The sequence below is a fragment of the Hipposideros armiger genome, unplaced genomic scaffold, assembly GCF_001890085.2.
Source record: "Hipposideros armiger isolate ML-2016 unplaced genomic scaffold, ASM189008v1 scaffold_40, whole genome shotgun sequence".
NCBI classification, from domain to species: domain Eukaryota; kingdom Metazoa; phylum Chordata; class Mammalia; order Chiroptera; family Hipposideridae; genus Hipposideros; species Hipposideros armiger.
The window spans coordinates 3,707,704-3,721,747 of NW_017731390.1; the positions used below are offsets into that span (position 1 = coordinate 3,707,704).

The 14,044-nt window shown below is 55.4% G+C and overlaps 1 protein-coding gene across 15 annotated transcripts in view; it reads right to left on the minus strand.

Annotated features, from left to right (window-relative positions):
* The window catches only part of SRCIN1 (SRC kinase signaling inhibitor 1), a 69,862-nt gene extending 55,855 nt beyond the window's left edge, over positions 1 to 14,007 (minus strand). For 3 of the 15 annotated variants that reach the window (XM_019638741.1, XM_019638736.1, XM_019638735.1), the window contains exons 1-2: positions 12,594 to 12,946; positions 3,751 to 3,813 (exon numbers count right to left, since the gene is read on the minus strand). In XM_019638741.1, the coding sequence (XP_019494286.1) occupies positions 3,751 to 3,813; positions 12,594 to 12,717 (187 nt within the window). In that variant the 5' untranslated portion in view covers positions 12,718 to 12,946. Of the gene's footprint in view, positions 1 to 3,750; positions 3,814 to 12,593; positions 12,947 to 13,748; positions 13,770 to 13,799 lie in introns of those variants that run through there. The other 12 variants (XM_019638745.1, XM_019638747.1, XM_019638740.1 and 9 more) reach the window with 9 other exon arrangements.
* Between the last annotated feature and the right edge of the window lie 37 nt (positions 14,008 to 14,044).

Below are 14,044 nucleotides of genomic sequence, written 5' to 3' on the forward strand. Positions count from 1 at the left end.
CTGAACAACAGCTCAACCTGGAGCTGGGCTGCCGTGGGTCGCCAGCGACGGCGTAGGCTGCAGCCCCTGTGGCAGTGGGTTGCCATGGGCTACCGTGTGTGGCCAGCAGCCAGCGTGAGCGGCCAGCAACTGCAGTGAGTGGCCGTCCAGATGCCGGCGACTGATCTGCCTCGCCCGGGAAGAGTGCAATGATGGTGCCAGCTTGGGCCAGTGAAGCAACGTCCTCCACAGCTAGACTGAGGAACAAAAGGACAGCAACTTGTCTGTTCCCCTTCCCCCAATTCCCCAATAAAAATCTTAAAAAAAAAGAAGTATCTAGCACAGTACCTGGCACATGTACCATCATGTAGTCACTCAACAAACAATCAGTACACATCTACTATGTGCTGGGTAATGTGGGGATGCTAAGATAAATTAATCACAGTTCAGCAAGGATCACACCAGGGCCATACTGGGACACAGACATTTTGTTTGGCTGGTGGTGTTTTGTTTTTATTTCTTTGAATTTTAATGCCTTCAAGGGGCACATGTGCTATTCTCCTCACCACAGTCCCCACCATTCCCTATTGTCCTCATCCACTGCTTCACCATTTCCTGCCCCTGAAGGCACTGAGCTTGCTGTCCCCGAGAGCAAACATGGACTAGTAGGTTCAGTTATGTCCAGAACCAATGGTCACAGAAATTTGACTATGCTGTGAGAGTTCAGAGGGGCCAGCCAGAGGTGGTCAGGAAGGAGCACTTCAGGGAGGTGCTGGCTTCGGGAAGAAGGAATGGAAGGTGACAAAGGTAGGGCATTCCTGGAAGTGGAGTCCCAGAAGCAAAGGCTCACAGAGCAAAAAGCCAGGCCTAACGGGAGCCAGTGGAGGCAAAGACATCTCAGGAGGTCCTTCCCGGCACTGAATCTCTAAGCCCCAGGGCGCAGTACCTCCCGCTCCTCCAGAACCTTCCAGAATGCTTTCCTAGGTGCACTTATTGGTGGAACTACAATGTAAGACCACCTCCCCTTGCCTCACAACCAAGCAGCATCTGCTGTCACAACCAAGTCACTCAGTAACTTCCCTGACTCCAGGGTCTTTTGCCCCAGGTGGAGAGGAGCTCTGTTAGAACCGAAAGAAGGTCTGCAAATAGGAAGTCTCTAACCTCCAGCCCTCTTCCCCACCCCTACTCCAGGGCCTGGGAGCCCCTCAGATTCCCCAGGGGCTGAACCAAAAATGGGGTTGAGGGAGGAAGGTGGAGACAACTTCAGAGTCAAGTCTCTGTGACCTGAACCCAAGAGGAACCCTGCCTGCGGGAGCGCAGAAGTGAGGTGAAGGCGCACCACTCCACACACAGCATGAAGGATTGAGGCTAGACCTAAGAAAGACTCCAGGAGGAAGGCAACATGGAAGGAAGGGGGAGTAGGACTGAGGCTGCCATGATGGAAAATCTGTGTGACCTTGGGCATGCTACTTAACTTCTCTGGTCTGTCTCTTCCTCTATAAACAGAGACAGGAGCATCAAGCTCACAGGACAGTTGTGAGGATGAAATGAACTAACACATGGACAGAGCTCAACCCAGCATATAAGGTTCAAACATTATGGGTCCTTAGTATTTGTACTAGTACCAGGGGTGATTCCCCCCACAAAACTCAGCAACAACTAAATGAGCCCCCAACCCCTTGCCAGCCCTCCCCCCTCTCTCAGAGCCCACAGAGGGAGCACAGAGGTCTCTTCTAACCGCAACCAGAGGCAACAGCGAGGGGCTGACCCCACTGTGTCCACCTCCATGGACGCCTCCCGACCCCGACTCCACCCAGGACATTCTAATAATCCTTCATAGCACTTTTCCAAAACCCACCCACTTGTCATTCCACTCTGGGTGGTAAAGCAGGACAGGGTTGCTCCTCCTTTTCACAGATGTAGAAAATAAGTCTTGGAAGGTATTGAGCTCCCTGCCCCTGGCAGTATTCCAGAAGAGGGTGGGTGAAAGAGGAGTGCATTCAGGCCCCCTTCCCTGGTTCCCTGCCCCTGAGCCCACTCCGTGGGCCCTCCGTGGGGAGTGGGGTTGTGGTCCTCACAACCAAGACAGGGCAGAGGGGAAGGGCTGTAGCCTCTAGTCACTTAGGCTTACTCCTGGCAGAAATAGAGGAGTGGGGAAGGAGGGGAGCAGTGCCATGCTCTTTCAGGAAAACGGTAATGTTAATTAAGAGGCAGACAAACAAATGCTCTGCAGATTGTCTCCAAGCAAAGCGATTAAAAAGCCATCAAGGCGATTGCAGCCACAGTGGTTAGGAGGGCTGCCGCACCCCGGCTGCCTGCCTGGATTTGGGCTAGAGCGTTGATTTTTCAGGGAGCTGGAGAAGGGCTGAAGTATGTGGAGCAGAAAACAGCCCAAATGGGGATTCTGCAGCTTCTCCCTCAAGATGGGGGCAGGGGCACACCCAGACAGTACCTAGAGCACAACCTGCCTGACACCAGGGCAGGGCACAGCACAGCGGGCGGGGGGGAGGGTAACAGAAAGGGAACCAGCAATTGGGAGGTCCCTGCTGTGGGTCAGGCTCTGAACCAGCCACTGCTTTTCCCTTACTCTTAACAACCGCGCCTGATAAGTGTTCTTGGCCTGATAAGTGTTCTTGCACCATTTTACCAGTAAGGACACAGAGGCTCAGAGAGGGAAAGTGGTTTGTCCTAGGCCACACAGCTAGGAAATGGCTTCAGTGAGGGTTGGAACCCAGGTCAAGTCCAGTACTCCAGGTTTCTGGTCCTGGGCACAAAAGTGCAGGGGTGAGCTGCTTACCCACTCACCCTCCCTCAACCTGGGCTCCCTGAGGCCCTCTGAAGTGGCCTCAGCCTGGCCCACCAATGCTGCCCACAGTCCCCAGGGTCACCAGGGACTTGGGGCCTTGGTCACTGCTTGCTTGGTGGGGACGCACTATGAGAGGGGTGCGATAGGGTCAAGGGACACTCTACAGGGACATAAAGTACAGAGTAGCTACCAGGAGAGGGAGCAGGTGCAGACAGGGGCATCAGTGGACATACAGTCACAGCCCTGGGGTGGGGGCAGGTACTCTACAGTCAGCTGACCAGGCCATGACCCCGGCCCCACAGTTGGTGAGTTCAGCCACCCCTTAAGCTCTTTTGGATCACCTGTCTTGGTCACTGTTGGGCTCTGAGCCTAGCCCAGTGACTGGCACAAAGAAGATATTCAATAAATCTTTTTTGAAAGAATGAGTGAGTGAAGAAATGAATGAATGAATGAACGATTGACTAAGTAAATGAAATGCAATCACAGGTTTGCAAGTGCCTATAAACTAAACAAAGCTGTACTGAGGTCACATATGGTCTCATCTTCTCCCATCCCCCACCTTCTGACCATCACCAGATAATGGGCTTCCCCCCACGAGAAGGGCCCCTCGCTCCTGACCCCTCCCCCAAGGCCACCAGTCCCTTCAGCAGAGGCCTCCTGCCTCCTCCACCCTCCCCAAACCCAGGTACATGGAAGCTTTGCCACCAGCACATACATGTACATGCACACGTGCTTGCACACACACACTAACTCACATGCACACACATGCACACACAGACATATTCTCTGCCAGGCAAGATGCCCTCCCCAGAGTCAGGTCCCTGCTGCCCCCTCCCCTGGCAAAGGCCTGGGCCCGCCAGACATGGCCTTCTCCCCCATTTCTGGCCCTCTAGGTTGGGAAGGGGCATTGGCTGGGGAGCAGTGGGAAAGGAATGGTGGGGAGGCCTCCCTCCTGGCTTACTAACCTGGAGACTTTAAACAGAGGGAACAGAGTCCTGGAGGCTTCCCTCCCGCTGCACGCTGGAGCCCTGGGTGAGGGACAGGAAAGGAGGAAAGTCGTGAATGAATGCCCAGAGCCGGGGGGAGAAGACTTGGAGAGAGGAAGGGGCTGGGGCAGGGCTCCCAAAGTGGGGTGGGCCGGGCAAGGGCCCTGAGCCATAGGCCATGGGATAGGAGAAGTCAGGGACAGCAAGGCAGAGCCTTAGAAACTGTCCCTTTGGTGGTGGTGGGGGGGGTCACTGGGTACTGGGGGGAGGCAGGAAGGATAGAGATTGGGTGTTGGAGGAAGGGCACAGACTGAGGGGACAGAGACACTGGTGGAAGACAGACAGGAAGACAGACAGCAGGACAATACAGAAAACATGGGGTCCCGAGAATGAGGTCCCGGTGACAGACAGCCAACAAACCGGCCTGGTTCTCCTGCCAGAAACAGGGCAGACTCTTTCCTGGGATATCCATACAAGATCCTAAGTGGCAGCACCTCGGAGGGTCCATATGTCTCTCCAACCAAGGTCACCCCATTATGGAAGGTTGATGGGTTCAGAGTCAGAGGGGCCTGCCATCATTGCTCTGCTGACAACCTTCTCTCAGCCCAAGAGACCCCCATCTGCTCCACTCACCCCTTAACCTTGAATTAGGCCCCCCTTCCCTGCCTGTAATACAGGAAACAGGCATTTCACACCCAACAAGCATTCACACACTTGCACTGTGAAAGGGGCTGTGCAGGAAGAGGGGGGGAATGGCAGCCCCGCCCAAAATTGCCCGAAGTCATGCTCTGCACCCAGCTAACCCTCAAACTGCCAGGGCAGGGCCCCTGTCAGCTGTCCATTAGGGCTGCCTCCCTCTGACCATGCAGGGAAGTCCTTCTAACTGTACTCCCTCAAGCTGCAATACAGTAGTCACCCCTTATCCGCGGGTTCCCTTTCTGCAGTTTCGGTTACCCATGTGCAACCGTTATATGAAAATATTACATGGAAAATTCTAGAAATAAACAATTCATAAGTTTTAAATTGTGTGCCACACTGAGTAACATGGTGAAACCTCAACCCTTCCTGCTCTGCCCCACGTAGGAGATGAATCATCCCTTTGTCCAGAATACCCACACTGTTTATGCCACCCTCCTATTAGTCACCTCGGTTATCAGATTGATTAGCTACTTTGGTTATCAGATTGATTGTTGCAGTATCGCGGTGCTTGTGCGCAAGTCACCCTTATTTTACTTAATAATGGCCCCAAAGCCATTTACATAACTTTTATGACAGTGTATTGTTATAATTGCTCTATTTTACTATCAGTTATTGTTGTTAATCCCATACTGTGCCTAATTTATAAATTAAACTTTATCATAGGTATGCTAAACATACCTATCAAAGGAAAAAACATAGTATATATAGGGTTTGGTACTATCCACAGTTTCGGGCATCCATTGGGAGTCTTGGAACATATCCCTCTCAGATAAGGTGGGACTACTGTACCTGTCTATTGCCTTTCATCCTGTGGCATGCAGCATTAAGACCCTTCCTGCCTGGAGACACTGTGGCTCAGGCACCCTCTTGGGGACATCCCTAAACTCGGCTGGCTCAGGCCCATCCATACCCACGTCACGTCTGGCTGCAAATGTTCGCAGAGCCCCCTGCCAATCTCATGGTTCCAATTTTCCCACCGATTACCCAAGACGCAGGCGCCCCAAGGAGAAACAACTGTTGTATCCAGATGTTGGGACATTGAATAGGGGAAGAAATCAAGAATGTTCACTAACGTGTCTAGCCACAAAGGACTTCCTGGATGAGGCAGTGGGGGTTGGGGGTGGGATGTGGAAGGGCAGATGGACAGAGGGGCACAGGGTGGCCACTCCAAGGGCCCAGCCCCAGATAAGCTGAGGTGATGATCTGGGTTTTAGAAAAGATTAAAGAGGTTTTCTCACATGAGCCCCTTCCTCCAGGGAGAGCGGTCTCCCATTCGATCATTCAATCGGATATAGAGGAGGAAGATGAAGACAAAGAAATTACTACGTATTGAAGATTTACAATGTGCTAGGAACCCAGCCTGAATTACTTCATTTAATCCTGGTGCCCACCCTGTGAGGAAACTGCTGTTATCACCCCCAATTTACAGATGAGGAAACTCTAAAACCACACAGCAGCAGATGAGTGTCAGGGCTGGGATGCCAGCCCAGATCTGTCTGACTCCAGAGCCTGAGCTCTTGACCGCTGAGCTAAACTGCCTCCCATCCATCCTCCCAGTCTTGGCTATCTTCCATTCAATGCCCTTTGGGAAGTTCTGCCTAAAGTCTAACCTCTTTCCATCTCATGCTCCAGTATAAACTATTTCTTAACAACAATAAGTGGAAGAGAAGGTTTCGCTTCAGTCTCTTTACACCTCATCCTAGGGGTGGGAGTCAGGTGATTTTAACCCTGGGCTGTTGATGGACCAGGGGTCAAAGGGAAAGGGGTGAGCTATTGGGTTCAGGACAAGTGGGTCCAGGACTTCCTGAGCTTCATTTTTAAGTGACTTCTGGCTCTCCAAGTGCCCCCTTCCTGCTCGCCCACCTTCATCTTGGAAGAGGCTCCGGGGAGTCCCTCAAAGGCCCCTTTTTGTTTTAACATCCAGAAACCCACTGAGCACCCAGGCTAGGGAGAGCCTAAAAAGTCAGGGGGCTGGAGCAGGTCCTAAGAGCCCTCACTTTTCCTCAGAGCCCTGTCAATTTACAAGGATAGGACAAGAAAGGAAATTCATCAGGCCAGCCTGGCCACTGGATGGGGACAGCGTAGGTAGGAGATAGCCCAAGAGAGCAGGCAGAGAGGCCCAGGTGCGTCTGCAGCAGCTTCAAAGAGCCTTGGAATGCCTTCCCAATCAGCTGGGATTGTTAATTCTTCCCCAGTGAGGCAAATGCTGGTGCCTGGGGTGATGCTAGAGATGCCTGCGTTGTCTGCAATTATCACACAGCCTAGGGGTGGGGGGAACAGCAAGACACACAAACTCTCTCCACCTCCTATGCTCTGCACAAACCTCTCTGGCTAGAGCCTCTCTGTGGGGATCTCGGTCTGGGGCTTCTCTGTGGGGTCTCTGGGGGTTCCCCTGTGGGCCCTGGGTCGGGGTCTCTAAGCATGCTCTGTGGCTGGGGTGGAAAAGAAGTCAGTGTCCTGGCATAAGGATGTTTGCAGAGGTGAGGAAGGCAGGCGTGTGAAAACCCAACTCCTTCCCAGTCTTACATTACTCCACACCGGGACATGTAGGCCACTGGGCCCAGTGGCTGAAGCTATGGGCAACCGGGAAGAGGTTGTCTGGGAGATGAGCCACCAGCTGGAGGTGTCTCTGTGAAAGAAAACACGGGTTGGATCCTAGTCCATGGCTGGAATGGAGTGTGACACAGCTAGTTCTGCTGGGATGGTAGGAAAACACCAGGTTTATGATTCAGAGATAGCTGAATCCTATAGGCACTCCCTCATCCATCCTCTGGGCTGAGAAGATAGATTTAGGCAAGGTGTGCCTTCAGAACAGAAGGGACTGTTTATAAGACCTGTGTGTGCGCCAGTATTCTCTTGGGCCAAATCTCCATTTTTCCTGATTTAGCTGGAGCTGGGAAATATTCTTCCCACCTTCTATGTAGACAGGCCTGTATAATCTCAGGGAACAGGAGGTGGGTAAACCTCTGACAGCTAGAGGGGGCCTTAGAGATTCTCTAGTTCCACGCTCTCTTCTTACACCAAAGACACTGAAGACCAGAAGGGGCAACAACTTTGCCCCAGGTCACACAGCAGTAGGGCAGGCAGGCAACCTGACACCAGCCCAATGCTTTCACTTTCCCCTGTCCTTCACCTCTCTGCTCTGGGGGATCAAAGTGACTTCCCCATCCCCTTCTCTTTCCCCAGTAGCTCTGAACTCCTCTCCACCATGGCCCCTACACCCTGCCAACCACAATAGCCACAGAGGTTGAACTGGATCTACCAAGCTCCTCAGGAAGGCCCAAAGGTCATCTCAAAGGTCATGCCAACCAGTCCTCTGCCCCTAGGTACAACACTAGCCTACTCATGTTCATACACACCTATCATTGAAGGAAAAGATGCAAAAACACCCCCAGAGCTCCCAACCCTGGAGCAGCCATCCTTCACGTGCCACCACCACCAGGAGGTTTTCCTTCCTGTCTAACCTCCTTTCCTCCTACTACAGCGTGGGCCTGTTTCCTCTCAAGCTGTCCTGTGCAAAGATAGGGGCAGAGGGAGAAAAACAGGTTCCCTAGCCTCCAAACCCCTCTGTTTGCCCAGTGGCAGCAGAGAGGCTGAGGGGAGGGCTAGGTGTCCCAAGGTGGCCGGGCCCTGAGCCCAGTTCATGCGTGGGGCATGAGGGGCACAGTGGGGGAGCAGCAGCCTGAGTGTGGGAGAAACTGCTCCCCTGGGAATGGTCCCTCCCACTCCTCATCCCCTGTAAAATCGTAAATCTCAGGGTAAAGGTGGGGTCTTCTCTGGGTTCAGAGATATCTGTTCCCACCCATACCACTTATTGAGTGTTTATTATGTGTCAGGCACTGCGCTGGACATTTGTATTTTCATTTAATTTTCATAATTCCATGGTCAAAAACTAATCTGCCCCCGGGACAGTACCTCCCTAAGACTAAATATAACCTTGACCCCTCTTGCTGCATTTCCTCGGGCCCAGTCCTCCTTGGCGGTGGAGGGCATTTTTGTTCCTGTCTTCAGAAACTCTCACCATTACTCAGTGACTCCACACTATCTTCTCCAGGCGCCAGCCTTTACCCAGTCTTGCCCCATGTGATGTGCATTACAGGGGTGAAGGGAACCGAGACAGGACTGGGGGCTGGGGTCAGGGGATCGGCCTTGCTAGACATAGATGGAGCACATATCAGGTGGCAGGGGAGGAGGCCCCGGGGGCAGTCCTCATGAGATCAGGTTGGGCCAATGAAGGTGGGGGCAGAACTGAGGACAGCACATTTTCCGCCCCTGATGATGTCTGTGACCCTTGCAGGGGGGCAGGGGGCCTTACCTTTAGTGTGGTGACCAGGCAGGGCCGAGAGATGCAAAGATCTAGCTCTCTCTCAGTGGCCATCTCTCAGGTCCAAGTTCCAACCCACACATACCCAGAGCCCAGGGGCCAGAGCAGACGTGGGCAGGAGCACAAGCCAGCAGGACTCTGGGTGGGAGCCAGAGGAGAAAATCTTATACCTAGTTTAGCTCCTGGCATCCGGAGGGTGCTCAGGCCTCCTGGTGCTGGAGGAAGACCCCCAAACCCCTCTGCCAGCCTCATGGGGTTTCATACACCCTGTGGTAGCCATAGGCAACTTTAGTGAATTCACACACCACTTGGCTTCTCTGTTTGGACCTTTTGGAGCGAGACGGATGAGGGCAGGGGTCCCCTCCACTAGGCTTTCCCCCCATCCTGCCTCTAGCGTGGCTGAAACACAGGGGCCAGACCCACCTCCTCAGGGAATGCTCAGGCCTCAGCTTCCACCCCTAGGGAGCGTCAAGCAGGGAAAGTATGGGCCAATGGGCAACGGGAGTTGGAATGGTGGGTGGGACTCTGGTTCCTGTGGGTGGCACCTTCCCCCTTCAAGCAGGCATCACTAATATATGCAAACCATATGCAAATCATCCAGAAGAGAGACACAACACGGGTGGAATGTCAGAAGAGACCTTGGAGAGATGATCCAGCCCACACCCCCTCCTCTCACAGGTGAGGAAAGAGGCCCCACCAGGCAGGGACATGCTCAAGGTCACTCGGACATTTGGGCACTGAGGAAGGATGCTAACAAGATCTCTGTTCAGTCCAGTGCTGTTTCCATGACAGTCTGGTCTTTCATATAGGGGGTTTACAAGATGGCAAAGGGAGCACAGGGCCTAGATGAGGCTCCAGGAATGCTTATTAGACTCCCCCTTCCTGCCTCTGAGCTTGGAGACGGTGTGGTGGGTGTGAGCAGGAACAGTGGGCAAGGGCAGCAGTGATGCCTGGGACAGTGGGTGACCAGACGGGATGGAGGGACCAGAGGCTGGAGGCATTGGTTTCCGGCAGTCAAGCAGCAATAGAAGGCAGCAAAAATGTCTGAAGCCCAATGTCAGTGCAAGGTGCCCGCTGTGGTGCGGGGAGGGGAATGGCGCCTTTACTAGACACACACATCCCTAAGTGCTCAGCTGCCCCCTTCTGCCTGGACTCTGATGACTATGGCACCTGGCAGACCATAAAAGTCAACCCAGGCCCATCCCTTCCATGGCTGCAGCTGTCCTCCCACTCCCCAACTTGGCTTCTCAACCTTCCAGACAGTCCTAGAAAGCAAGACCAAGGCTGGGGAAAGGAAGACAGACAGACGGGAGGGGGCAGACAGAGAGAGAAAAAGGGAGGATGAGGAGCAGAGGAGGAGACAAGAAGGGAGAGTGAGCATGAAGGGCAGAGCAGAAGAAACAGGAGCAGAGAGAGGGGAGGTCGTGGGGAAGGAAGTGAGGGAGACTGAGGGGCACAAAGGGGACTGTGGGAGCAGCGGAACAGAGAGGGGAGAGTTCCCAGCCTCCGGAACGAAGGAACAAAGCTGAAGCCTGGATATGGGGCATAGGACCCGAGGCCTGAGGCTGTCTGGCAGGAGTTGGGGACCATGCCCCTGCCCCTCTGCCACCTCCTCAGCAACTCCTCCCGCTGCCAGGAAATCAGTCCTCCCTCCTATGCCTGCCTGCCTGCCTCTCTCCCTCCCTCCCTCCCTCGGGGCAGACAAGCGCTGCTTCCCAGCCAAATCCAAAGCCTTCATCTCTGCTTTTCAGAGCTGGGAATGAAAGAAGGGGAAGGGAGTGCAGCCCTCAAAGCCGCTGACGGCCAGATTTTTATTATCTTTGCTCCAATGGGCCCTAGGAAGCCAACAAGGATCTTCAAAGAGCATCTGAGTGGCTCATTGAAGCCTGCACCTGCACTGGCCCACCCACAGAAGGCATCCAGGGCTTGGGGGACACAATCTGTCCCCCAACTCCCACCAAGCCCAGAGACCAGATCTGAGGCTGCCAAGAGCCTCACCCTCAGCCCCCATGCCTAGGCAGGGGCCACTTGGCAAGGCAGCCAGACTCAAAGGCCAGACCCAGGCCCACTGGGCTTCAGAGGCAGTCTCTGTCCCTCTCTGGGCCTCGAAGACACAACCGAAGGAAGAAATCAGATCTCCTTGCCAGGGCTTAGAGGAGATAAGTGCTTGGGATTCCTCGAAAGAGAAGCTTTTATGGCAAGTCCTATATCCTTCCCCTGAACTCTCTGCCTGCCCACACCCACAGGCCCCCTGAATTGCCTCCTGACTCCCCTTCACAGGACCCCTCCCAACTACAGCTGTCCCTCCATTCCTGACCCCCTGGCCTACTACTCAGGGTGATCCTTAAACCCCAAACTGCTCTCTCTGTTCAAATCCTCAACCCCGTATGCCTTTTTCCCCCAAGACCTAACCTGGGGTGGGGGTGGGGGTGGGGCTAAAACAGACCTGGTACTTCCAAAAGCCCATCCCCCTCCCTCCTAAGCTTGGGTTTTGTCAGAGAAAGTCAAGGTTGGCACTGGGCAGATGGCAGCCATGCCACCCCCACCTGCCAGCTCTGACCACACCATTGAAATCAATGTCCAAAGCCAAAGAAGGGATCGATGATTCTAATTAAACCTTTTTTCCAGGGTGGGTCCCTGGCCAGAAAGAGAGCACATCTGAGGCTCTGCGTCCCAGCATCCATCCCTGTTCCCTGTACATCTTTAAGAAACCTGGAACCCAGCAGGAATCAGGCCATGAAGACCCCAGAACCCCACATTAAGCAAGGAGGCAAGCAGAAAGCCTGGGGTGAGGGCAGGCTCATTCCCAGGGACCCTTTCCCTAGGAGGGCTCCCCCTCTCTACTCAGCACTGCCTGAGGACCACAGTTTCTTCCTCCAGATCCCCAGAGCACATGGGGGGACATGAATCTCCATTCCAGCCTGTGGGTCATCATAGAGAACAGGCCATCATGGCAAGGGCGGCTGACGCAGGGCTGGGGGGGCACTGGACAAAGACCCTCTTGTCCCCAAGGAGTGGTGGCAGGAAGCCAGGGCAAAGCCTTTACACTTGCTGCCAGTGGTGCCTGGGTGCCAGGCAGTCTGGGTGGGGGGATCTTATTCTTGGAACCCCCTCCGCTTATTCCCAGAGCCCTCACCCCCATCCCTTGCTTCTACACCAGGCCACCAGCTAAGTCTCTGCCCCAACAACTCTCAGCTGTGCCTGGAGCCTTCCTTCCCGTGTGAACGCTGGGCCATGACACTTGCCCACAGTGGCTTCAACGCTAACCCCAAACAGCAAAAACCATACATAAACCAATAACTGGCCTCGACACACATACACAAGCACAACCTTGCCAAAAACTACCATCATCACAGCTGCCACCAATGATGACAGAGCCTCACATTTTCAGTGACAATCTCCATCAAATGCATCATCAATTCTTTAAGACCAACAAGAGGAATATGAAAGGGAATGAGGGAAACTGAGTCACAGAGTTAGCAAAAGCAGCTAGCTCAAGGTCACCCAGACCAAGATATGGAGAGTGCCCCCGCCCCAAGTGCTCAAACCCAAAACCAAGGAACATTCAGACTCACAAGCCTGGAATTCTGGTCAGCCACCCCCAATTGCCAGCCCGCATCTGTCTCCCAAAACAACAGTAGCTCCAACATCTTCTAAAGGCTCCAGCCAGGAACCCTCAGCTCAGGAAACCCACTTCCCTTAAAGTTGGGGGCTGCAGGACCTCCTGGTTTCATGGTATTTGGGGAGAGGGAAAGACAGTCCGGGATCCCCTCCTTGCACAATCTCTGTTCCTGCTCACCTGGCTCCCTTCGGCCCCCGGGATCTCTCGGTGCAGCCTCTTCCCTAGAAGATCGGGCGCTGCCCTCGGCTGTCCTCTCCCACCAGGCCAGGGCAAAGCGCCGGAGGCACTGCCAGGGATGCATGGGGAGGGGTGGGGCGGGGGCTCACGCACTAGCAGCTGCACACACCGCGCTGGGCCCTGCCAGCCGAGCTGCGGAGGCACCCGGCCGGCCCCCTCTGCTTCTATCAGCATCCCGCTGCCCCCACCGACAGGACTCGGAGCTGGTCCGGGAGCTTCTGACGTAGCTGGGGGGTGCGTGGGAGGGGAGGGGGAGCCATGGCGCGTCCCTTCCCCAGCCCCGCCCTCTGCCCCTCAGCCTCCAGTTGTCCCTAACTCCTCACTCATGGTTGAAACTCAGCCCAGCTGGGGGCGCCCTCCCCAACCCTCTGCAGGGGGAGGGCTTAAGATCAAATAGCCCCTCCCCCAGTCCCTCCCTCTCGTGGCCCCTCCCTACCCGCCAGCCTAGCGGGGAGCGTGTCCCCAGTTTCTGCAACTGCTGCCTAGGCTCCGAGGTCTCTAGGGCTAGGGCCTCGAGGTGGGGGGGGGGAAGTGGGGAATACAGGCTCGTATCCTGGCAACACAGCCAACCCCAGAATGCACTCATCCCCTTCCTTCCCTGGGGGCCTGGCTCAAAGCGCCTACCACCACCACTCAAGTGCGTGCACCCCATTCTGATACCTGGGGGAGAGAGAGAGGCCTTTGCTACTCGCCCCACTTCTGCATCCCCTTCGCCTCCCGCTTCAACCTCCTCTTCCTCCACCTCGGATAGTCCACTCCCCTCCCCCACTTTCCTCACCATCCATCCCCCGTCCTCTTCTCCCCACCCCTCCCCCTCCACACTTACCCCTTTAAATTTTAACCCCTCAGGCCCCCTCCCCCGGCATCGCGAGGCCCTCCCCACCCGGTCTCCAGCCTTGCAAATTCCTGACCCTCTCTCGGGTCTTAGCACTCCTCTCGCCGGGGTCCTTCTCCCAAGCCCAGTGCGCCGCGGTCCCCTGCCCCCCCCACACCTGCGCCGGGAGCATCCCTAGCCCCGCCGGCCGCCGCCTTCCAGACCCAGCTGCCGCCCCCGCCCCCGGCCGAGGGGAAAACACACAAAGAAAACAGAAATACCTTCCACTTAAGCATGGAGGCACATTAGGGAGGAGAGAGACAGGGACATGCCTTGGGACGGAGCGTTCCCCATCGGGCGGGGCGCGGGGGGCGGGGGCCCCGGGCCGGCCTGCCTGGCGCTCGCCCTCTTGCAGCCTCGCGGGCTTCTCGCTCTGCCCCAGCCCAGGGGCGCGGTGCCAGGCGGGCGGGCGGGGGGCACGAGCCCCGCCGGGGTGGACCAGCTGGGAGGGCGCCGGCGGCCGGGCGTGTGGGTGCGCGCGCGCGCGGGCGTGTCACCGAGTGTGCGAGAGCGAGAG